We start from the raw sequence: 25,808 nt of genomic DNA, 5'->3' as shown, positions 1-25,808 counted from the left end.
GTGCAGTGTTTAAGCACTCGGCAGACAGGCGGATGGTCACCCACCCCCTCGCGATCCGTGCCTTCCTTCCTAGGTGCTCGCTAAGTGCACTTAACCCAACAGCCGTTGTCGGCCACAGGGTAGCACGTGGTGCGAGAGGCAACGAGTCTAAGGCAATAACAGGGGACGAATGGTGATGGTGGCAAACGAGAACATGAACATCCTTTGATGGATGCAAAAAGGCTGATGAGTCAGACGCCTTTTATGACCTCCTCTCCCAGGTGTTGGCTAAAGCAGCCCCTCCAGAGAGTCATATTATTGGGCACTTGAGTTATGTCGTCAGCAGTTTGGTGGAACGATTGAAAGGCATGGGCCAGAGCAGCTCAAGAAAAATAAGTGAATGCTGCGATGCACGCTGTTCCATCAGAGGGACTTCCACACAACACCGTGGGTGGATGTATGCTGCATTCATGCGAGAACATCTGCTGACTTATACAGCGACCGAACAGCGAATGCGGGCTGTGTCGTTGACACCAGGACCTACCGTGGAATCGATCTGCCCACTCACCATCGGCTTGTAATCTGCAAGACGCGCCTGCTATTCGTCCCCTGCGATGATGAGCTTCCACCTAGGACCCCATTCAAACCCAAAAACCGCCTGGTCTCTGTTAGCTAATGGAAGTTGCAAGCGAGAATCTTCTCCCTCTCCTCCCGATGCCGAAGGGAAATGGGCCATGTTCATGACCGTGACTCATGCAGCTGCAAGGGCTGCTTTGGGTGCGCAGTCCAGACCTCCCCAGAGACCGTGGCTGATGGAGGAGGTGTTCCGGCGAGCTGAAAGTGACAGGTCCGCTCTCACCCTCTTCAGCATCCCACGCCCGAAAATGAGGGAAGATTACTGTCGCCTTCGCTCAGAGGTTCGGAGAAACGTGTGGCCCTGCAAATCGCAGATCACTAGTTCACGTTGATTTATGTTGTCAAATTTAACGAACTTCACTGAACTTGATAGTGTTTTAGTTCCGTTTGCTCTTTACTTCGTTTCTGTACTTTGTTTTTAAGGCTGAGTCGACTTAGGGGAGGCCCATGACCGGTTCAGATAGTCGTTAACGATGTTGGCCGTGAGCGGGAAACAAACTCGGGTCTCCGGGTTCTTAGCACGGTGCGCGATAACCACTACACTACCGCTCCCCACAACTACTCTTCCGCGCGCGTGTGCCCTACGTCACACACACACACGTGCTCAAAGGGCCGTGACTGACACGGAGGCCTTCATCCAGCAGTGGACTGACAGTGCGGCTGTAAATGATGATAAATGACGAGGCGGATCCCCGACTGCGCCGCCGCCTCGGCCACGTCCCCGCGGCGCTTTCGCGCGACCCCGTTCCGAACCCATCGTCTCATCTCAGCGGCCACCCGCCCTGGGCGCCGTGGGGGTTGGGAGCTGAGATTTCGTGAAGCATTTTCAGGGCTCAAGGTCACGGCATCGTTGCATTTTTTTGTTCTGTCCCCGGCCGCCCCGAGGCCACCGACTGAGAGGTTTCCCCCTCTTGTGAAGTCGTTGCACCTGAGATCAAGACACCAGCCCGCCCTCCAGCACTCCGCGCCCGATCGGGAGAAGTGAGGGGGGACTCGAGTCTGTGAAGTTCACCGAGACCCCAGCGGCGCCTCCAGCACGGGCAGCGCTTTCATCACCACGAACACGGGTTTTATATAAATATATATACATAATGCCACCGCGAGCCACCATAGCACGTATATGCACGTTTACCAATCCGAATTCGTTCAAATACGGATTAAATGCGCACACGCTGCACGCGCCTGATGATAGTGACACGCGTCCTCCGTGTTGCGAGGATATGCCATCGTCACAGCGGGCGGCAGCTGGATGCACCGAACCCCCTCCCATTAGAAAGTCTCACGAATGGCTCAACAGCCAGACACGGAGACGAGCGGTGCCCCACTGCAGTGGGCAATCGACTGGCAGAGAATCATGCAGAAGCGCACGCGTTCAGTTAGGCCGAGAGACCTGAACAAGAGAACACGTGGATGAGAGAACACACGCAAGTTAGAGACATCACATCGATCTCCATCTAGCAGTGGATATATGATGATTGCACTGAGGAGACATGATAAAGAAGATACGCAAGTTAGTTACAGGTCACGTTGACTGTTTAGGGACGTGAGCGTGGCCAGGGCGGGACGCGTCAGGGTGACAAGGGACGAGGGCAGATGGCCGAGACGAACGACGGCGTGGCAGCCAACGGAGGGAATCGCGACTGAGACTCCACAAAGATTCAGACTACATGTTCCTGGTTCTTTCGGTAAAGTCACGTTGATAAAAAAAATGTAAATAACATTTTAATGAAAATGATATTTTCAATTCTATTTTACAATTTGTATTGTTTTTGCTTTGATTATTTTCAATGTATTATTTATACTTTTAATAATTTGTATTTTTATTTCAATCTATTTCTTAGGATATATTTTTTTCTCTCTACGCGAGTTTATCGAAAGAATTAATAATTTGTATTTTTATTTCAATCTATTTAAGATATATTGTTTTCTCTCAGTCACGAAAGTTGTAAGTCAAAATTCAGACTACATGGGAAAGCCTTCATCAAGCAGTGGATAGATCCTGGCCGATTGATTAATGAGTTCAACCTCAAACTTACATCAAAGCACACACACCACCACCACCACGCGGACTCGCCTCTCACCATTCACGCGCGGTGTTCGGAATGGGTTTGACCCCAGGGCTGTGCTCCCTTAGCACCGCTGCGACTCTCGGATAGGCGATCCGCCAGTTTTATTTGCTTCTTATAGACATCTCTACAAAGTGTTAGGCGCAAGGTTACACAGAGAAGTGTTGTTAGACGAGAGACGTGACACCAAAGAGTGACGAACGATCTGCCTACGGGTTCCAAAATGCGTGGTCGTGCGCACGGAGAACGCGGCTCTCGCGCACGTAGAACGCGGCTCTCGCGCACGTAGAACGCGGCTCTCGCGCACGGAGAACGCGGCTCTCGCGCACGGAGAACGCGGCTCTCGCGCACGTAGAACGCGGCCCTCGCGCACGGAGAACGCGGCTCTCGCGCACGTAGAACGCGGCTCTCGCTCACGTAGAACGCGACTCTCGCGCACGTAGAACGCGGCTCTCGCGCACGGAGCCTCGTGCTTCCGCAATCTCCTGCCAACAATTTCAGAGCGACTTCAACTCCCGAAGGAGCTCCCGGCGCGAGGCAGCGAAACGTCGGACATTGTGCCGAACGACGCCATCGCGGACAGCAAGGCAGCAGCAGCAGCACAACCGCGAACACCGACGCGGGGATTCCTCACGGTTACACGGTTTCATTGTTTTACGATTAAAATGAACGATTCTCTTGACGGACTTTTTGCAAATTAGAATGCATCTTAAAGCGTGACCACCATGACATTCACTCTGCACGTAGCCGGCTTTCACAACCGATGGTTAAAACATTTCCTCCATACATGTTTAAAAATGAAATTAATATCCAAATGTAGGTGTTGACCAATGAAAATGAATTCACTACACAAATTGATCTCAAGTTAAAACACAAATGCATCCTAAGTTTGATCGCAAGTTGCGAACGCGAGGTCCGTGCTTGGGCGGTGCAGGCGAGCCGCCACGCCGCCCACGTGCAGAAAGAACCCCAAAGTCAAATCCACAAACCCAGAAACACAAACCCCGAGCATAGCAACGGGAGGTCCCCGGCGCGACAAGCAGCGAGGCAGAGTAAACCCTCAAATTGCTCACTCCAACCATCAAAGGCTCAGCGAGACGCCTTAATTGGCCGAGTGTTTTGACGCCCTCCCATAATCAATCAATCAATCGGTCAATCAGGTATGTCCGCCGTTGCCGACCAGGTAACACCCACTCCCCCCCACCACCACGCACTCCACCCCGCGGACACGTACAGGCGGCTCCCTACAAACTTTGGGGAGGAGGTGGTTGAGGAATGTGAGAGATGGCGGACTGGCGAATAGGTCCGATTTAATTACGATTAACGCCTTCACCACCACCATCATCATCATCGCCAACTCCTCATCCCTTCCCTCCCTACCTTAGACAATTATTCCATCAGTGGCTGCCGCGCCTGGAGATGTCATTAAGAGCGCGGGGGCGGCTGCATACGGGGAAAGGTGAGGACTAGCCCAGGGCCACGTGGCGGCCTGACACGTGCAGGGCGGAACAAAATCATTGTGGTCATCATCATTATCAGTGGAATCAGCTCTAGCAGCTGCTTCTTCATCATCATCACCAACCACCATTTTCATTACCATCGTTGACATCATCAGACAAACGTCGTCATCCCCGCCTTGCAGGACCCCTCCATGAGTGGCGTGGAGATTCTGCGAGTAGCCCCCCCCCCACACACCACGGTCGCGAGGAGCAGGAATTCCCCCCCCCCCTCCTCCTCCTCGCGCGGAGCCCGGGGCCTCGCGGCACCGTCTTCACGTGGCCAGAGACACAACATCCCAGGGGCCCGTCTCCTGGACACGACCTGTGTCCCTGTCTACCGGTCTCCCCGTCTCCCTGTCTACCCGTCTTCCTGTCTCCCTGCACACGACTTGTCTCCCCGTCTACCCGTCTCCCCGTCTACCCGTCTTCCTGTCTCCCTGCACACGACTTGTCTCCCCGTCTACCCGTCCACCCGTCTTCCTGTCTCCCTGTCTCCCTGTCTCCCTGCACACGACTTCTCCCCATCTACCCGTCTTCCTGTCTCCCTGTCTCCCTGCACACGACTTGTCTCCCCATCTACCCGTCTACCCGTCTTCCTGTCTCCCTGTCTACCGGTCTCCCCGTCTTCCTGTCTCCCTGTCTCCCTGCACACGACTTGTCTCCCCGTCTACCGGTCCTCCTGTCACACTGGATACGGTCTGTCTCTGCGTCTACCGGTCTTCCTGTCTCCCCGTCTACCGTGTTTGTGTGCTTCCCTGGAACACCGTTCGTCTCTCTGTCTCGTTGTCTCCGTGTCCCCGACGTCGATGTGTGGGTCTCGGTCTCTCCCCTATGTCTGTGTCTTAGTCTCCGAGTCTCTGTCTTGGGTCAGTCCGTCTCCCCCTAAGTGTTCGTCTCTGTCCCTGTATGTCTCTCGCCTAATTCACCCATTGATGCAGCACACACCAAAGCAGCGTGATGACCTTGGTTCAGATACAAAGACCCCCCCCCCCCCCGTATAGCCTTTAATATAATGTTGGGGCAAGTGCTGTGTAGCAAGCACACACACACAGAGTCAAGAGGGCATCACGGGCAATGCCAGTGGTGCCACCCCGCCTCGCCATCGCTCCCTTCCTTCTGCCAGCCCGAGCCGAGCCCGAGCCACAGCAGAGCCGCCGCTCATGCATCTTTGAAAGCAGCAACTCAAGCCAATCTTGCCAAAGACAAAGATCCCCCGTGTAACCTTAAACGGACTGTTGGGGCAAGTGCTGTTAGCGAGCAGCACCATTGAAAACAAACGAGGAGGTGGGTGGGCAGCACCACGCCCGGCCGCATTTGTCTCTCTAGTGGTGACTGTTTACACACCGCACCAGGTACTTAATTGAGGCTGAGTCGACCTAGGGGAGATCCAAGACCGGTTCAGATAACTCGTCATTGGCGTCGACAGGGAGCGGGAATCAAACTCGGGTCGTCGTGTTCGTAGCACAGCGCGCTAACCGCTGTGCCACTGCTCCCCAGTCACATCACCACCATCATCACCTTTTCGGACTGTTCCGTTAGAAATGAACAATTGAGTTTATTGCCTACGGGATCTATCGTTGTCAAAGCACGCGGCGATCATAGCGCAGCAAAGCGTCGCTGTGCTTCACGCGAGGCACAGCCTACGCTGGTTTCACAGCAGGGTGGGGCGATGCCGCTGCTGTTGTGTGTGAGTGCGAGTGCACGTAGCCTGGCATAAGCACCGTGGTGACGTCGTTGTCACCGAGTGAAGATTGAGTGATTTGGAGTTACAAGGCAGAGGGCGACCGCGCGAGGCTACAGGAGCGACTCCCTGCCGGGCTGAGCGGAGTGCACGATCACGGGGCGAGCCAGCAACCCCTGCCCCTCGTCGTTGCCCCCCTCGGCCTCCTCCTCCTCCTCGTCCTGCCGCTGGTCGGGGTCGTGCGTGGCGAGGGGGACCAGCATGGGGCGAGAGAGGATGCGAAGCGCCTGGGCCAGGGAGAGGGGGACAGAGGGAGAGAGGGAGACTCTGCGAGACTCTCCCGGCTGTATAACGACGCCTGGGCACCACCCCAGCACGTGCACGGCGCGCGGGTGAGTTCACGCGGCCACTCTCTGACCGGTCCTGTCAAGATGACGATACAACATGCATAATGGGCTTCATACCCTTTCCGGCAAGACTACAGGATGTGTTAAGGTGTTCAAACACCAAACAGACACACCGATTATCACCACGACAAGGCATCATCACGCCTGCATTCACCACACACCATGCTCGTGGTAAAACATGCAAACAAACCCGCCTTGAAACCGAAACGAATTAAAACAATAATGATGTATGCATTGTCCTTGTGGACACGTTCACCGGCTTTCGCCTAACGATCCGAGCTGCTGATCGGGAGAAGGTGCGGCTGCCTCACCTGGAGATAGGAGGGCGGCGGGGTGAGCCCCGGGGGGTGAGGCCTGGTGAGGGTGCGCAGCGCCTGCAGGTAGCCGGGGGGCGGGGTGAGGGAGCTGTCCAGCCGGTAGCCGTGGGTCGAGAGAAGCCCGTTCAGCTCTGGGGGGCACGCGCGGAGAGGGGGCGGGGGAGGGAGGGGGTTAAGGGAGGGAGTTCGAGGAGGGAGGGGGATAGGGGAGGGAGGATGGGGGAGGAGCGGGGGGTGATCAAAGAGCTTCCTTCCCCCGCACCTCCGATGAGCTGGGTTGGCGAGGTATGGTGAGAAAGCAGTTCAACACAGTAACACACAGTAACACACTACACACTCACACAGTAACACAACAACAACAACCGCCATTCACCGCTAAGTGGCGGTGACGTCACCACGACGCTTGTGCCAGGCTATGTGCACCCTGAGGCCACGTGAAGTGTCGAACGCCCGCTGGCAGGAGGTCACGGGGCAGACCCAGGTGCCACGGGTCGATTGACTGAGATGACTGGCTGGTGCACCACCTGTGCCCCCTACTTTGCCCACCTGCTGTGCTTTAGCCACCCGGCGCTCCGCTCGTTGTTGTGAGCGTCGCTCCTACGCCCTCCGTTGTTGTTGGAGGGCGACTGCCTCCAACTGCCCAATAGCGTCCTTCACGAGCCTCCTCCACAGAGGCCGATATTGACACCGCTGGTACCAGTCATCGGCAAGTGCACTCAGCTCCACGTCCTCCTGTACCACATCACTCCATCTCTCTTCTCTAGCCCGTGCTGCGCCCGTTTAGCCCCCTCGATCCGGCCGAACAAAAGCTGTTTCGGCATGCGGTGGCTGGGCATGCGGGCTACATGACCCAGCCAACACAGCCTTGCCTGCCGCAGGAGCTCACCGATGGGACCTTGCCCAGATCTTTAAAGTATTTGTGAGCTCCTCACACAATCCAGCCTGGTTAAACCCAGGATGGATCGTAGGCAGGCCAGCCTAAATGTTTCCAACCGGCGAAGATGCTCCATTAAGGGGGTCCACGTTTCGCAAGCGTAGAGGAGGGAATGACCGTGGCCGAGAAGACCTGGAGCTTAGTGCGGAGCGACAGACCAGGTAGCTTCCACACAGCGTTACGCAACCGATGAAAAGATATTGCCGCTCGACTACACACACACAGTAACACACACACTACACACACTACACACACAGTAACACACAGTAACACACACACAGTAACACACACACAGTGACACACACTACACACACACTAACACACACAGTAACACACACTACACACACACGGTAACACACACTACGCACACTACACACACAGTAACACACACTACACACACACGGTAACACACTACACACACTATATAACTTCTCCTCTAAAAAATGCGTAGAGGAGCGATTAGTGAATGACTGATTTGTGCGAGACTTGCATGGACGGATTAAATAGTGAAACGTGACTTAATGGAGTTGTGAATGAGTTAATAAATGAAGCAATTGTTTAAGGAATGAATAAACGAAGAAATGGATTGAATGTTGAAATTTACCGTGTGAATGAAATAACGAACTAAAGAGTATCTTAAACTGAACGAACGAAAACACGGATGTAGAGCGATGTATTTATGTAATGACATTAGCCAATAAATAAACGTTGAATGTAATTCACAAATTATTGATTGAACGAATGGGAGTGAAAGAGTAAGTGAATGAGTACGAATGAATTTACTTGCGGGTGAATGAATGGGTGAATGGGTGAATTGGTGAATAAGTGAATGAGTGAATGGGTGAATGAGTGAATGGGTGAATGGGTGAATGAGTGAATGGGTGAATGAGTGAATTGGTGAATGAGTGAATGGGTGAATGAAGCTTTCCCACTGATCTCTGCTGTGGCAGAGTCACTGCGCTCTGGCCTGGGCCAGGAGATCGGCACAACACTGCCAGGTGCACAGGTAACAGAACGAGGGAGGAGCACGGATAATTCAGGAGAGGGTGAATGAATACATGAATGAATGAATTAGTTAAGGAGATCGCCGCTACCTGCGAGGTCGCACAGCATCGAGGACCCGGAGTCGAGTCGCTCCTTCTCCTCCACGGGGGTCACGCTGTAGCGGTCAACTTGGCTCGGGGTTCCTGCAGGGGTCCCTCCACCAGGAGCCGCTCCACCAGGGACCCCACTGTGAGCTCCACCTTGGGGCCCTCTCTCAGCTGCACCGTGGGCCTCCCATTGAGCCTTGCCATGGGCCTCGCTGTGAGCTCCACCGTGGGCCCCGCTGTGAGCTCCACCATGGGTCCCGCTGTGAGCTCCACCTTGGGGCCCACTCTCAGCTGCACCGTGGGCCTCCCATTGAGCCTTGCCATGGGCCTCGCTGTGAGCTCCACCGTGGGCCCCGCTGTGAGCTCCACCATGAGCCTCGCTGTGAGCTCCGCCAGGGGCCTCGTAATCGAGCGAGCCGCGCCACCTCGCGGGGTTGGGGTGCGAGTAGCGGTCTCTGGGCCGGGAACGGGAGAGACAAAGGCGGTCGCGGGTGGCGGAGAGGCCCCCCTTGACGGAGGAGAGGAGGCCAGGGCGCCACTCCACGAGCCGCAGGGCGAGCAGGGCGAGCAGGCTCACGATGGCTGTGCTCACGATGAGCCAGCTCACTACCAGCATGGGACCACTGGCAGGAGAGGGAGGGAGTGAGGAGGAGGAGGGTCAAACAGAGTGAAGTAATCACCCTCGGCAGCATCACCATCAGCAACAATAAAAGTAGCAGCAGCACTGGCATGATTATCCTCATCAGCATTAAAAAAATGTCTCAATCAGCAAGTCTCATCAACAGCAGCAGCAGAAACACAACAATAGCATCATCCTCATCGATTAATAATCATCAGTAGATCAACGGTACCATCATCATTTTCAATCTCAATATCATAATCGACACCAAAGATCAGCCGTATAGCCTGCACAAACTGTAGGAGGAACAAGTTCCGTTCGCGAGTAGCACCTATGAAGGCCGACACGGCACACGAGGTGGTAGTTGGCCAGCACCATGCCCGGCCGCCTTTGCCTCCATTGTGGCGATGATTACCCACCGCACCAGGTACTCATCTGAGGCTGAGTCTACCTAGGGGAAGCCCAGGAACGGCTAAGATACTAATCGTCATTGGTGTTGACCGTGAGCGGGAAGCAAACCAAGGTTCTACATCATGAGGCCTCCTTTGCAAGTACCAAAATATACTAATAGGGCTATGCCCCTTTTTTCTGGCAAACAAAACTGACACCTTTTGCAAGGAATCATGTTAACATTAACCACAATACTTGCAGTCAAATACAAAAAAGCCCTATTAGTATATTTTGGTACTGGCAAAGGAGGCCTCATGATGTAGATGCTTACCCCGAGCTCTCATTACTCTGACAGTGCGTTGTCTTTGAACTGTTCGCCTTTTGGCGTCATCTGGGCGAACACCGCATGAGACTCGGCTCTAAGAAAAGCTGTCTCTGGTGTGGACCAATGAGTTAAGGACAATGCATGTATTGTTTTTGCATTTGACTGCAAGTATTGTGGTTAATGTTAACATGATTCCTTGCAAAAGGTGTCAGTTTTGTTGCCAAAAAAAAGAGGAAAAGCCCTATTAGTAACAAACCAAGGTTGCCGGGTTCGTAGCGCAGCACGCTAACAGCTGAACTACCGCTCCCCACATCATCAACACCGTCATCACCCCACCCCCCTCACCTCCTCTCACGGCACGAGATGAAGGCGCTGCGGTTCCCAGGACACGTGGAGACATCGCTCCACGTCAGGAGGTCCCTGCATTTGTGGGTGGCCTGCTCTCCCCGCTCCCCCCGCTCCCCCCGCTCCCCCGTGCAGGGTGCCTGAGCCACCCAGTGGTAGGGGTCGAGGTCAAGGCCCGTGGGGTCGATCTCCCTCTCCGTGACCTTCACCTCGTCCGTGGGACACTGCAGCTGGGGGGCGAGGGTCACACGAGCAGCAGGGAGGGGGTCGATTCGTGGAATCACAAACTCCTCCTGCCCGTCTTTGGCTCTCCACACAACGCAGTTCTTTTATTTTTACACATCCCATCAGCCGAATGGCCTCCCTCCTATGAGTGCTCACAGCAGCATTGGTTCAACGCAATCAGAACTCTGGACTGGTTTCAACTTTCAACGTCTCATCAGCAGTTGAGCTTTGCTTGAGCTATTGCTGATGAACTTCTAGAAGAGTAATGGCAAGGACCCCTTCCCTGTGTGAAATGTGGGTCCTCACTGTGACACTGAATTTCAAAATGAAGGTTATTTTGGGAGGGTCCTAAACTATTTTAATGAAACTATTTTTTATTTTACCAGGTGAGGCACGCTGAGCCACTGTATAGCTGTTTTTCTGAAGCCACCTGGCCACAAATGATAGCTCAACGAAGTGGCTTATCACGTGGAAATGTATTGCAGCCAAATATTCTAAACACGTGTTTCTAAATGTGTAGGGAAAACCCGGAGGACCTGGAGAAAAATCCACGTGACCACGAGCAACATATCTTGACTTAAAGCTTTCGTGACTGCAGGAATTCATATTCTTTGGGTCTTTTGGTAAAGTCACGTAGATAGGTTCAAATTAATAAAAATGAAATGTTTATTTTATTTTTATTAATTTGGATATTCTTTGGGTATTTCAGTATATTTTTAAAATTAATTTGAACCCATCTACGTGACTTTACCGAAAGACCCTAAGAATATCCAAATATACAGTTTAACACGTAGGCTTTCAGGACCAATATCATCCATAAAACAGTTTTTTGGGGTTGGATCGCGTAAATATACGATAGACGTCAGGGTCGGGATCGAACCCACGTATCCTGAATACCAGGCGAGGTAGTTAACATATCGCTGCTGTGTGATCCACATCGATTGATTCCGAGGTAATTGCCCAGCATTGGGATGCTTACGATCAATACCATAGTCACTGTGTGTGTGGTTTGTTGTGTCTATGGGAGGAGTAAACCGAAAAACCCCATGTAGAACAGGGGAGATCATGCAGACTCCAGAGATACACGCACCTCACACTCACTCACTCTCAAACTCCCTCACTCGCTCACTCTCAAACTCCCTCACTCTCAAACTCTCTCACTCGCTCACTCTCAAACTCCCTCACTCGCTCACCCACTCTCACTCACTCACACTCGTACAAATACCATACAGAAATATACAATGCAGAAAGGTGCTCCCGAGTCTGGAATCGAACCCAGGGACTTCCTCGCTGTAGGTGGAGCTGCCTCCTCCCTGTGGGAGGGGGGAGGGGGGTGCCTCCCTCACCTGTGCGCAGGCGAGCGAGGCGTCCAGTGCCTGGGCGCACACTCCCCTCCAGCTCCCAGCATGCAGCGCTTCCAAGTGGCCCTGGCACGGGCCCCACCCCCCCAACACCCGCACCCGCGGCCACGTGACCTCATCTGGGGGGGGGGGGGAAGGGGGGTGGTCATGCCTCTTGTAGCGGGGCACACAGGCTGCGGCATGGGTACTGTGCAGGAGAATGTATAATGTGTGCGGGGAACGGCAGTGCGTTACCACACCCGACTACACAACAAGATGAGCTGATGATGATTGACGTGATGATGATCTTCATGATGACGATAGTGATTGCTGAGATCATGAAAGACGAACTGATGATTATGACTACATTTTTAAATAATGGGAATCACCTCACACACCCCCCCTCCCACTAACACCACACAAAGACAACAGAGGCTGGTGGGGCAAGTGCTGGTAGCGAGCTCCTATCAAGGCCAGCACCATAAACCAGTGGCGATGTTTACACACCGCACCCAGGGGAGACCCAGGACCGGTTCAAATAATCGCCACTGATGTTGGCCGTGAGCAGGAATAGAACTCGGGTTGCCGGGTTCATAGCACAGCGTGCTAACCGCTGCGCTACCACTCCCCACACTCACACAGACACACAAAGATCCCCCATATAGCCTTAACAGACTGTAGGAGCACCTATGAAGGCCGGAACGGTACACGAGGGGGTGGGTGGCCAGCACCACGCCCCACCGCCTTTGTCTCCCTAGTGGCAATGTTTACACACCGCACCAGGTACTCATTTGAGGCAGAGTCGACCTAGGGGAGGCCCGGGACCGGTTCAGATCATCGTCACTGGTGTTGGCCGTGAGCGGGAATCGAACCCGGGTCGCCAGGTTCATAGCGCAGCGCGCTAACCACTACACTATCGCTCCCCATACACAGACACACACACAGACACACACACACAGACACACAAAGATCTGCTGTATAGCCTTAACAGACTGTAGGGGCAAGTGCTGCTAGCAAGTACCTATGAAGGCCGGAACGGTACACGAGGGGGTGGGTGGCCAACACCACGCCCGACCGCCTTTGTCTCCCCAGTGGCGATGTTTACACACCACACCAGGTACTCATTTCAGGCTGAGTCGACCTAGGGGAGGCCCAGGACCGGTTCAGATAATCGTCACTTGTGTTTGCTGTGAGCGGGAATCGAACCCGGGTCGCTAGGTTCATAGCGCAGGGCGCTAACCGCTACACTACCGCTCCCCACAACACACTCACAGACACACACACACAGACGCACACACAGACACACACACAGACACACGCGCACACAGACAAATCGAGGTGGGTAGATAAGCGAGTTGTGGAGTGAATGGGTGAGCGAGTGACGTGGTGAGTGGTGGAGAGAGTTCGTGATGAGTGTGTGCGTGGGTGAGTGGTTGTTATGGTGGTAGTTGTTGTGACTAGAGTCGTTATTAGTACCACTGTCGTTGGATTAGTGAGTGATGGGGTGAGAGAGCAACCAGGTGGGCGATTGATGGGGTGAGGTGAGTGACGAGGTAGGTGGGTGGCTGGCTGGATAGGTGAGCGAGTAGTCGTTGTGACTATCCTGGTTGTTGTTGTTGTCGTCGTGCTATACATGTGGAACAAAATGTGCAAAGTGTGCAACGAAGCACAGAGAGGTGTGCCCTCGTGCTCAGAGACAGCGCACCACGTGGATTAGACAACACACGTTCGGGACGTCATACTGAGACCGTTGTGGAGTTGTTGTTGTTGTTGTTTACCGGTGGTAGTGGCCGGGCCGGGTTCGCACGCCAGGGTGGCCGTGCTCTCCCACGAGCAGCGCAGCACGGGACACGCAGCGCACCGGGACACGAACTCCCCTGGGTGGAGTAGAGGGGAGCACAGAGAGAGTGTGAGTGAGGCTAAGAGTGAGGACCGAGAGAGAGTGTGAGTGTGTGAGAGCGAGACTGTGTGAGTGAGAGAGAGAGAGTGTGAGAGCGAGACTGTGTGAGTGTGAGAGAGAGTGTGAGAACGAGACTGTGTGAGTGAGAGAGTGTGAGTGTGTGAGAGAGAGAGTGTGAGTGAGGCTAAGAGTGAGGACCGAGAGAGAGTGAGACTGTGAGAGAGAGAGAGTGAGTGTGTGAGAAAATGAGACTGTGTGAGTGTGAGAGAGAGAGTGTGTGAGAGCGAGTGAGTGAGAGTGTGTGAGAGAGAGTGTGTGAGAGAGTGTGAGTGAGTGAGAGTGTGTGAGAGCGAGTGAGAGTGAGTGAGTGAGAGTGTGTGAGAGAGTGAGAGCGAGTGTGAGAGAGAGCGAGTGAGAGTGTGAGAGAGCGAGAGGGAGAGTGTGATGGAGTGAGAGTGTGAGAGAGAGTGTAAGACCGAGTGAGTGTGAGAGTGTGTGAGAGAGTGTGAGAGAGAGCGAGTGAGAGTGTGTGAGAGTGTGAGAGAGCGAGAGAGAGTGTGATGGAGTGAGAGAGAGTGTAAGACCGAGTGAGTGTGAGGGTGTGAGAGCGGGTGTGTGAGAGCGAGTGAGAGTGTGTGTGAGAGAGAGAGAGTGAGAGTGTGTGAGGGCGAGCGTGTGTGTGTGCCCAGCCCTCCGCTCACGAGTCGAGTGCCAGGTGGCTAACGTGCAGAAAGCTGGCACAGGTGTTGGATCTGCGAGTCAACTCAGTCAGCCCATGGCACCTGGGTCTGTTCCGTGAACTGCCAGCGAGCCTTCCACACTTCACGTGGTAAATAGCGGTTGTTGTTCATTGGTGTTACTCGCGAACAGCACTTGCCCCAACAGTCTGTTAAGTTGATACGGGGGATCTTTGTCTTCGCATGAGTAAGGGGGAAAGAGAGAGCTGAGTGTGTGGATATGTGGGGCAGGAGGAAGCGATGGGAGATTGAGGAGTAGGAGGGAGGTGGGAGGGAGTGGAGCGAGGGACCCCACCGAGACAGCGCACGCTGGGGTAGAGGAGGTCCCCCCCGTAGAGCTGGGGGCTCAGGGACCCCGCGTCCCTCTTGGGGGGGCCGCACCCCGCACCTTGGCACAGCTCCTCCGCAAGGCGCCCCGACGCGTTCCATCCACTCACACAGAGCTGCGGAGATACACACTCACCTGTACACTCACTCACTCACCTGTACACTCACTCACCTGTACACTCACTCACCTGTACACTCACTCACCTGTACACTCACTCACTCACCTGTACACTCACTCACTCACCTGTACACTCACTCACTCACCTGTACACTCACTCACTCACCTGTACACTCACTCACTCACCTGTACACTCACTCACTCACCTGTACACTGATACACTCACCTGTACACTCACTCACCTGTACACTCACTCACCTGTACACTCACTCACTCACCTGTACACTCACTCACCTGTACACTCACTCACCTGTACACTCACTCACTCACCTGTACACGCACTCACCTGTACACTCACTCACTCACCTATACACTCACCTTGACGCTCATCACCTGTCCACTCATTTACTTGTACACTCACTTACTCACCTCTACACCGACTCACCTCTGCACTCACTCACCTGTACACTCACTCACCTGCCAACTCATTTACCTGTACACTCACTCACCTCTACAGCGACTCACTCGCCTGTAAACTCACTCACCTCTACAGCGACTCACTCGCCTGTACACTCACTCACCTCTACACTCACTCACCTGTACACTCACCTGTATACTCACCTCTACACTCACTCACCTGTACACTCACTCACCTGTACACTCACCTCTACACTCACTCACCTCTACACTCACCTGTACACTCACCTCTACACTCACCTCTACACTCACTTACCTCTACACTCACTCACCTCTACACTCACTTACCTCTACACTCACTCACTTCTACACTCACCTCTACACTCACTCACCTGTACACTCACCTCTACACTCACTCACCTGTACACTCACTCACCTCTACACTCACTCACCTCTACACTCACTCACCTCTACACTCACTCACCTCTACACTCACTCACCTCTACACTCACCTCTACACTCACTCACCTGTACACTCACCTCTACACTCACTCACCTCTACACTCACTCACCTCTACACTCACTCACCTGTACACTCACCTCTACACTCACTCACCTCTACACTCACTCACCTCTACACTCACTCACCTCTACACTCACTCACCTCTACACTCACTCACCTGTACACTCACTCACCTCTGCACTCCCCTGTACACTCACTCGTATACACTTACATCTGGGTTGGCATCCAGACTGGCGTTTTGTTTGCTGTTGAGGTCAGGTTCAGGGGCAATTCTGGGATCAACATCTTGGTAAAAGTGAGAGATGGCGGTCAGTGTTAGGATTAAATTGAGGTCAAAGTTGATGTTTGGGGTAAAGGTCGGGGCCAGTGTTAGGATCAAGGTTGGTCCAACGTCGGGGTCAGTGTCGGGGCCTCACCGCGTCCCACCGCTCCCCGTGCCGCATCTGCACCAGACCCTCGCAGGGCTCCCCTGCGCCCACCAGCCTCACGCGGCGGGCGGCAGTCACGGGGCCCGTGACCCCTCCTCCCGTGACCCCTCCTCCACCTCGGGGCCCCGTGACCCCTCCTCCCGTGACCCCTCCTCCCGTGACCCCTCCTCCACCTCCGGGCCCCGTGACCCCTCGTCCCGTGACCCCTCCTCCCGTGACCCCCTTGGGCCTCGCTGTCCCCGCGTCTCCCCCGCTCGCTCCTGCACCGCGAGGAGAAGGGGGCGGCAGGCCATGGTTGAGTCTCACGGGGGAGCTGCCCGCACTCCCGGGGGGGTGGGGGTGGTCAGAGGCGATTGTTACGAATCATGTTGCTGGGATTATAAACCCTGGGGGGGCACGGGGGGGCGTGTAAACGGAGACGTGCGCGGTGCGGTGTTACGAAACTAAGAGTGATGTGTGTGATGACATCACAATCACACACACTACAAAGACACTCCTCCCATTATAGCCTTAACAGACTGTTGGGGAAAGTGCAGTTAGCGAACACGACAACGAACAACGGTGGCGATTACACACCGCACCAGGTACTCGTTTGAGGCCGAGTTGACCTAGGGGAGATTTAGGACCGGTTCAGAGAATCGTCACCGGTGTTGGCCGTGAGCGGGAATCGAACCCGGCTGTCCGGGGTACGTAGTGCAGCGTAGCGCTAACTGCTGCCATATGCAAGAATAAAACCACCACCATCATCATCATCACGGGTCGTGGGCCCCTCATCACAGAGACGGCAGTGATGGATGAGGCGCGGGTGACGCAGTCACTCACTGCCACGCAATTAAACAACGTCACCTGCGGGGGGGGGGGGGGCAGGTGGGGCCTAGAGAGAGTTCAGTCGGAAGGAGAGGGGGGCACTAAGAGATAATAGGGAGACGAGGGGAGGGGGCAGATACAATTAAGAGAACACGCGATCGCAGTGAGAAGCAAATATGGTGCAGCACAAACAGCAATCAATCATGGGCGTCTGGGGGTGGGGGCAGCTGTACGACAGCTCCGGGAGAGAGGAGAGGAACTCTCTCGGTCACTCACGGGGGGGGGGGCAGGCGGCCTGGGTTGGGGGGGGGGTCGCGGTGTTGTTAATTTAACACGCGGAGCGAGCTCCGGCCGACTGGAGCGGAGTTTCTGGACAGAGATAATCGTTTTGGTTCACTACATTATTTTGATAACGCGTTGTTTATGAGATGTCGTTGTGTTTGCTTTGTGGTTTGAGAGGTTTAATCAGCCACACGGTGGGGGGGGGGGGGGGGCAGAACACCGCCCCCCTGGCCAGCGGTGTGAGCGCTGGGACTCGCGTCACGCGTATTGTGCCGCGTGTACCTGTGTAGCTGTGTACCTGTATAGCTGTGTACCTGTGTAGCTGTGTACCTGTATAGCTGTGTACCTGTGTAGCTGTGTACCTGTATAGCTGTGTACCTGTGTAGCTGTGTACCTGTATAGCTGTGTAATTGTGTAGCTGTGTACCTGTATAGCTGTGTACCTGTGTAGCTGTGTACCTGTGTAGCTGTATACCTGTGTACCTGTGTAGCTGTATACCTGTATACCTGTGTGCCTGTGTAGCTGTGTACCTGTGTACCTGTATAGCTGTGTACCTGTGTAGCTGTGTACCTGTGTAGCTGTGTACCTGTATAGCTGTGTACCTGTGTAGCTGTGTACCTGTGTACCTGTGTACCTGTGTAGCTGTATACCTGTGTACCTGTGTAGCTGTGTACCTGTATACCTGTATAGCTGTGTACCTGTATAGCTGTGTACCTGTATAGCTGTGTACCTGTGTAGCTGTATACCTGTGTACCTGTGTAGCTGTGTACTTGTATACCTGTATAGCTGTGTACCTGTGTACCTATATAGCTGTGTACCTGTATAGCTGTGTACCTGTGTAGCAGTGTACCTGTATACCTGTGTACCTGTGTAGCTGTATTCCTGTGTACCTGTGTAGCTGTGTACCTGTATACCTGTGTACCTGTATAGCTGTGTACCTGTGTACCTGTGTAGCTGTGTACCTGTATAGCTGTGTACCTGTGTAGCTGTGTACCTGTATACCTGTGTACCTGTGTAGCTGTATACCTGTGTAGCTGTGTACCTGTATACCTGTGTACCTGTGTAGCTGTATACCTGTGTAACTGTATAGCTGTGCACCTGTGTAACTGTGTACCTGTATACCTGTGTAGCTGTATACCTGTGTACCTGTATAGCTGTGTAGCTGTGTACCTGTATATATGTATAGCTGTGTACCTGTGTACCTGTATACCTGTGTAGCTGTATACCTGTATAGCTGTGTACCTATATACATGCATGCCTGTATACCTGTGTACCTGTGTCACTGTATAGCTGTGTACTTGTGTACCTGCGTACCTGTATAGCTGCGTACCTGTATAGCTGTGTACCTGTATAGCTGTGTACCTGTGTACCTATATACATGCGTACCTGTATAGCTGCGTACCTGTATAGCTATGTACCTGTATAGCTGTATACCTGTGTACCTGTATAGCTGTGTACCTGTGTACCTGTCATTGTATAGCTGTGTACCTGTATAGCTGTGTACCTGTGTACCTGTCACTGTACAGCTGTGTACCTGTGTACCTGTATAGCTGTGTACCTGTATAGCTGTGTATCTGTATAGCTGTGTATCTGTGCACCTGTATAGCTGCGTACCTTTATAGCTGTGTACCTGTATAGCTGTGCACCTGCGTACCTGTATAGCTGTGTACCTGTATATCTGTGTAGCTGTATAGCTGTGTATCTGTATACCTGTATACCTGCGTACCTGTATAGATGTGTACCTGTGTAGCTGTATACCTGTATAGCTGTGTACCTGTGTACCTGTATACCTGTGTATCTGTATACCTGTATACCTGTGTACCTGTATAGCTGTGTACCTGTATACCTGTGTACCTGTATACCTATATACCTGTGTGTATGTACCTGTGTGTGTGTACCTGTGTGTACCTGTGTATGTGTACCTGTGTGTACCTGTGTATGTGTGTACCTGTGTATGTGTGTACCTGTGTGTACCTGTGTACCTGTGTGTGTACCTATGTGTGTGTACCTGTGTGTGTGTGTACTTGTGTGTGTGTACCTGTGTGTGTGTACCTGTGTGCGTGTGTGTGTACCTGTGTGTACCTGTGTGTGTGTGTACCTGTGTGTGTGTACCTGTGTGTACCTGTGTGTGTGTACTTGTGTGTGTGTACCTGTGTGTACCTGTGTGTGTGTACCTGTGTGTGTGTAACTGTGCGTACCTGTGTGTGTACCTGTGTGTGTGTGCCTGTGTGTACCTGTGTGTGTGTACCTGTGTGTGTACCTGTGTGTGTACCTGTGTGTGTACCTGTGTGTGTGTACCTGTGGATAGCGGTAGTGTCGTGGTTAGCGCGCTGTGCTGCAAACCCTGCGATCCAATTCCCATTCCCGCTCACGAGCAACATCGGTGGCAAGTACGCGAACTGGTTTGGGCTTCCCCTAGGTAGACTCAGCCTCAGATGAGTACCTCGTGCGGTGGGTTATCATCGTGACAAAGGAGACAAAGGCGGCCGGATGCGGTGCTGGCCAACTAGACGCTCGTGTGTCGTGTTGGTCTCCACAGGTGATATTCGCGAATGGCACTTGCCCCAACAGTCTGTTAATCCTATACGGGGGGTTCTTTGTCTTTGTGTATGTACCCGTGTTAAATGTACGCGTATGTGTGTGTACCTGTGTATGTGTGTATGTACTGTATGTGTATGTGTACCTGTGTATATGTGTATGTACTGTATTGATGTGTACCTGTGTATGTGTGTATGTACTGTATGTGTACCTGTGTATGTACTGTATGTGTGTACCTGTGTGTGTATGTACTGTATGTGTACCTGTGTGTACGTACTGTATGTGTGTGTACCTGTGTGTGTACCTGTGTATGTACTGTATGTGTGTGTACCTGTGTATGTGTGTATGTACTGTATGTGTGTGTGTACCTGTGTATGTGTGTATGTACTGTATGTGTGGAGAGAGTGGAGAGTTTCCCATACCTGGGCAGTGTGCTTATGACCGGCTCCTGTTTAACAGCAGAGGTTTCACTCCGAATCAATCGAGCGGAAATATCTTTTCATCGGTTGTGTAACGCTGTGTGGAAGCTACCTGGTCTGTCGCTCCGCACTAAGCTTCAGGTCTTCTCGGCCACGGTCATTCCCTCCCTTCTCTACGCTTGCGAAACCTGGACCCCCCAAATGAAACATCTTCGCCGGTTAGCAACATTTAGGCTAGCCTGCCTACGATCCATCCTGGGTTTAACTGGATTGTGTGAGGAGCTCACAAATCCTTGAAAGAGCTGGGCAAGGTCCCATCGGTGAGCTCCTCCGGCGGGCAAGGCTGCGATGGCTGGGTCATGTAGCCCGCATGCCCAGCCACCGCATGCCGAAACAGCTTTTGTTCGGCCAGATCGAGGGGGCTAAACGGGCGCGGCACGGGCTAGAGAAGAGAGGGAGTGATGTGGTACAGGAGGACGTGGAGCTGAGTGGACTTGCCGATGACTGGTACCAGCGGTGTCAAGATCTGCCTCTGTGGAGGAGGCTCGTGAAGGATGCTACTGGGCAGTTGGAGGCAGTCGCCCTCCAACAACAACGGAGGGTGGAGGAGCGACGCTCACAACAACGAGCGGAGCGCCGGGTGGCTAAAGCACAGCAGGTTGGCACAGTAGGGGGCACAGGTGGTGCATCAGCCAGTCATCTCAGTCAATCGACCCGTGGAACCTGGGTCTGCCCCGTGACCTCCTGCAAGCGGCCGTTCGACACTCCACGTGGCCTCAAGGTGCACATAGCCTGGCACAAGCGTCGTGGTGACGTCACCGCCACTTAGTGGCGAATGGCGGTTGTTGTATGTGTGTGTACCTGTGCGTGTATGCACTGTATGTGTGTGTACCTGAGTGTGTGTGTATGCACTGTATGTGTGTGTACCTGTGTATGTGTGTATGTACTGTATGTGTTTGTACCAGTGTATGTACTCTATGTGTGTGTACCTAAGTATGTGTGTATGCACTGTATGTGTGTGTACCTGTGTATGTACTGTATGTGTTTGTACCTGTGTATGTGTGTATGCACTGTATGTGTGTACCTGTGTATGTGTGTATGTACTGTATGTGTGTGTACCTGTGTATGTACTGTATGTGTGTGTGTACCTGTGTGGGCTAGGCAAGCCACCCCGACTCACCTGCGCCTCTCGCACACACCACCACCATCACCACCACCATCACCGCCTTCATCATCGACACCACCATCATCACCATCGAGCTGGCGAGGCGGGGAGAGCGGCTGGGGCCCTGCGCGGCTCTCCGGCTGCTCGTCTCGTGCCTCACCCCGCCACGAGGCCTCACCTGGGCACCGCGGTGACGTCACCGCCTCACCTGGGCACCGCGGTGACGTCACCGCCTCACCTGCCTAACCGGTCCCAGGCCGAGAGTTAATAAATAAAAAAATAAATGGTGGGCGCTGGGCCAGAGGTCAGAGGCGCTTTGACCTCCCCCTGGATTCGACTCCAAGTTTGTCCACTCGGCCAATGGCCAACCGCGATGATCGTGAGACCCAGGGACTTACTACTACACAGATTTACTACCACTACACAGACATACTACTACACAGAGATTTAACACACAGAGACTTACTACACAGAGACTTACTACTACACAGAGACTTACTACTACTACACAGGGACTTACTACTACACAGATTTACTACCACTACACAGACTTACTACTACACAGAGATTTACCACACAGAGACTCACTACTACACAGAGACTTACTACTACACAGAGACTTACTACTACACAGAGACTCACTACTACACAGATTTACTACCACTACACAGACTCACTACTACACAGAGACTCACTACTACACAGAGACTTACTACTACTACACAGAGACTCACTACTACACAGAGACTCACTACTACACAGATTTACTACCACTACACAGACTCACTACTACACATATTTACTACCACTACACGGATACTTACTACTACACAGACTTAATACTACACAGATTTACTACTACACAGGGACTTACTACTACACAGAGACGCATTACTACACAGAGACTCACTACTACACAGATTTACTACCACTACACAGACTTACTACTACACAGAGACTTACTACTACACAGAGACTTACTACTACTACACAGAGACTCACTACTACACAGAGACTTACTACTACACAGAGACTCACTACTACACAGATTTACTACCACTACACAGACTCACTACTACACAGAGACTCACTACTACACAGAGACTTACTACTACTACACAGAGACTCACTACTACACAGAGACTCACTACTTCACAGATTTACTACCACGACACAGACTTACCACTACACAGAGACTCACTACTACACAGATTTACTACCACTACACAGAGACTTACTACTATACAGATTTACTACCACTACACAGAGACTTACTAATACACAGAGACTTACCACACAGAGACTTACTACTACACAGAGACTCACTACTACACAGATTTACTACCACGACACAGACTTACTACTACACAGAGACTTACTACTACACAGAGACTTACTACTACACAGAGACTTACCACTACACAGACTCACTACTACACAGAGACTCACTACTACACAGAGACTTACTACTACTACACAGAGACTCACTACTACACAGAGACTCACTACTACACAGATTTACTACCACTACACAGACTCACTACTACACATATTTACTACCACTACACGGAGACTTACTACTACACAGACTTAATACTACGCAGATTTACTACTACACAGGGACTTACTACTACTACACAGAGACGCATTACTACACAGAGACTCACTACTACACAGATTTACTACCACTACACAGACTTACTACTACACAGAGACTTACTACTACACAGAGACTTACTATTACTACACAGAGACTCACTACTACACAGAGACTTACTACTACACAGAGACTCACTACTACACAGATTTATTACCACTACACAGACTCACTACTACACAGAGACTCACTACTACACAGAGACTTACTACTACTACACAGAAACTCACTACTACACAGAGACTCACTACTACACATATTTACTACCACAACACAGACTTACTACTACACAGAGACTCACTACTACACAGATTTACTACCACTACACAGAGACTTACTACTATACAGATTTACTACCACTACACAGAGACTTACTAATACACAGAGACTTACCACACAGAGACTTACTACTACACAGAGACTCACTACTACACAGATTTCCTACCATGACACAGACTTACTACAACACAGAGACTTACCACACAGAGACTTACTACTACACAGAGACTTACTACTACTACACAGAGACTTACTAATACACAGAGACTTACTACTACATGGAGACTTACTACTACACAAAGACTTACTTCTACACAGAGACTTACTACTACACAGAGACTTACTACTACACAGAGACTTACCACTACACAGACTTACCACCACTACACAGAGACTTACTACTACATGGAGACTTACTACTACACAAAGACTTACTTCTACACAGAGACTTACTACTACACAGAGACTCACTACTACACAGAGACTTACTACTACACAGAGACTTACTACTACACAGAGACTTACTACTACACAGACTTACTACCGCTACACAGAGACTTACTACTACACAGAGACTTACTACTACTATAGAGACTTACTACTACACAGAGACTTGCTACTACACAGAGACTTACTACTACTATAGAGACTTACTACTGCACAGAGACTTACTACTACACAGATACTTACTACTACACAGAGACTTACTACTACACAGAGACCTACTACTACACAGAGACTTACTACCACTACACAGAGACTTACTACTACACAGAGACTTACCACTACTACACAGAGACTTACTACTACACAGATACTTACTACTACACAGAGACTTACTACAACACAGAGACTTACTACTACTACACAGAGACTCGCTACTACACAGAGACTTACTACTACACAGAGACTTATTACTACTACACAGAGACTTACTAATACACAGAGACTTACTACTACACAGATTTACTACCACTACACAGAGACTTACTACTACTACACAGAGACTTACTACTACTACACAGACTTACTACTACACAGAGACTTACTACTATAGAGACTTACTACTACACAGAGACTTACTACTACACAGAGACTTACTACTATAGAGACTTACTACTACACAGAGACTTACTACTACTATAGAGACTTACTACTTCTACACAGAGACTTACTACTACACAGAGACTTACTACTACTACACAGAGACTTACTACTACATAGGCGTACTACTACACAGAGACTTACTACTACTATAGATACTTACTACTACACAGAGACTTACTACTATAGAGACTTACTACTACACAGAGACTCACTACTACACAGAGACTTACTACTATTACACAGAGACTTACTAATACACAGAGACTTACTACTACACAGATTTACTACTACACAGATTTACTACTACACAGAGACTTACTACTACTATAGAGACTTACTACTTCTACACAGAGACTTACTACTACACAGAGATTTACTACTACTACACAGAGACTTACTACTACACAGACTTACTACTACACAGAGACTTACTACTACACAGAGACTTACTACTACATAGACTTACTACTACACAGAGGCTTACTACTACACAGAGACTCACTACTACACAGAGACTTACTACTACACATAGACTTACTACTACACAGAGACTTACTACTACACAGAGACTTACTACTACACAGACTTACTACTACACAGAGACTTACTACTACACAGACTTACTACTACTACACAGAGAGTTACTACTACACAGAGACTTACTACTATAGAGACTTACTATTACACAGAGACTTACTACTACTATAGAGACTTACTACTTCTACACAGAGACTTACTACTACTACACAGAGACTTACTACTACAGAGACTTACTACTACACAGAGACTTACTACTACACAGAGACTTACTACTACCATAGATACTTATTACTAAACAGAGACTTACTACTATAGAGACTTACTACTACACAGAGACTTACTACTACACAGAGACTTACTACTACACAGACTTACTACTACACAGAGACTTACTACTACACAGACTTACTACTACTACACAGAGAGTTACTACTACACAGAGACTTACTACTACTATAGAGACTTACTATTACACAGAGACTTACTACTACTATAGAGACTTACTACTTCTACACAGAGACTTACTACTACACAGAGACTTACTACTACACAGAGACTTACTACTACAGAGACTTACTACTACAGAGACTTACTACCACACAGAGACTTACTACTACTATAGATACTTACTACTACACAGAGACTTACTACTATAGAGACTTACTACTACACAGAGACTTACTACTATTACACAGAGACTTACTAATACA

The 25,808-nt window shown here is 51.3% G+C and overlaps 1 protein-coding gene across 1 annotated transcript; it reads right to left on the bottom strand.

Annotated features, from left to right (window-relative positions):
• Positions 1–2,763: 2,763 nt before the first annotated feature.
• LOC116941428 (uncharacterized) lies at positions 2,764–21,780 on the bottom strand. The gene is made up of 9 exons (XM_032952526.2): positions 21,531–21,780; positions 16,293–16,564; positions 14,787–14,934; positions 13,633–13,731; positions 11,861–11,994; positions 10,290–10,519; positions 8,614–9,233; positions 6,580–6,716; positions 2,764–6,148 (listed from the first exon to the last, which is right to left on the bottom strand). The coding sequence occupies exons 1-9, from the start codon at positions 21,604–21,606 to the stop codon at positions 5,975–5,977; spliced, it is 1,890 nt and encodes a 629-aa protein (XP_032808417.2). The 5' UTR covers positions 21,607–21,780; the 3' UTR covers positions 2,764–5,974.
• Between the last annotated feature and the right edge of the window lie 4,028 nt (positions 21,781–25,808).

Source organism: Petromyzon marinus, chromosome 11 (assembly GCF_048934315.1).
Source record: "Petromyzon marinus isolate PM22_M1 ecotype Great Lakes invasive population chromosome 11, UKy_Petmar_22M1.pri1.0, whole genome shotgun sequence".
NCBI lineage: Eukaryota > Metazoa > Chordata > Hyperoartia > Petromyzontiformes > Petromyzontidae > Petromyzon > Petromyzon marinus.
The sequence above is the reverse complement of the archived record's forward strand: the minus strand, read 5'-3'. Positions and strand labels throughout refer to the sequence as shown.

What these genes read in the sequence shown, in the direction of transcription:
- LOC116941428 (XM_032952526.2), bottom strand. Translation starts at nt 21,606, where the DNA reads ATGGTGATGATGGTGGTGTCGATGATGAAGGCGGTGATGGTGGTGGTG. An exon ending in ACGGGGAGCGGTGGGACGCG is followed by an intron (nt 14,935 to 16,292) that starts GTGAGGCCCCGA and finishes GTATCTCCGCAG; the next exon opens with CTCTGTGTGAGTGGATGGAA. An exon ending in CGCCGCCCTCCTATCTCCAG is followed by an intron (nt 6,149 to 6,579) that starts GTGAGGCAGCCG and finishes TCCCTGGCCCAG; the next exon opens with GCGCTTCGCATCCTCTCTCG.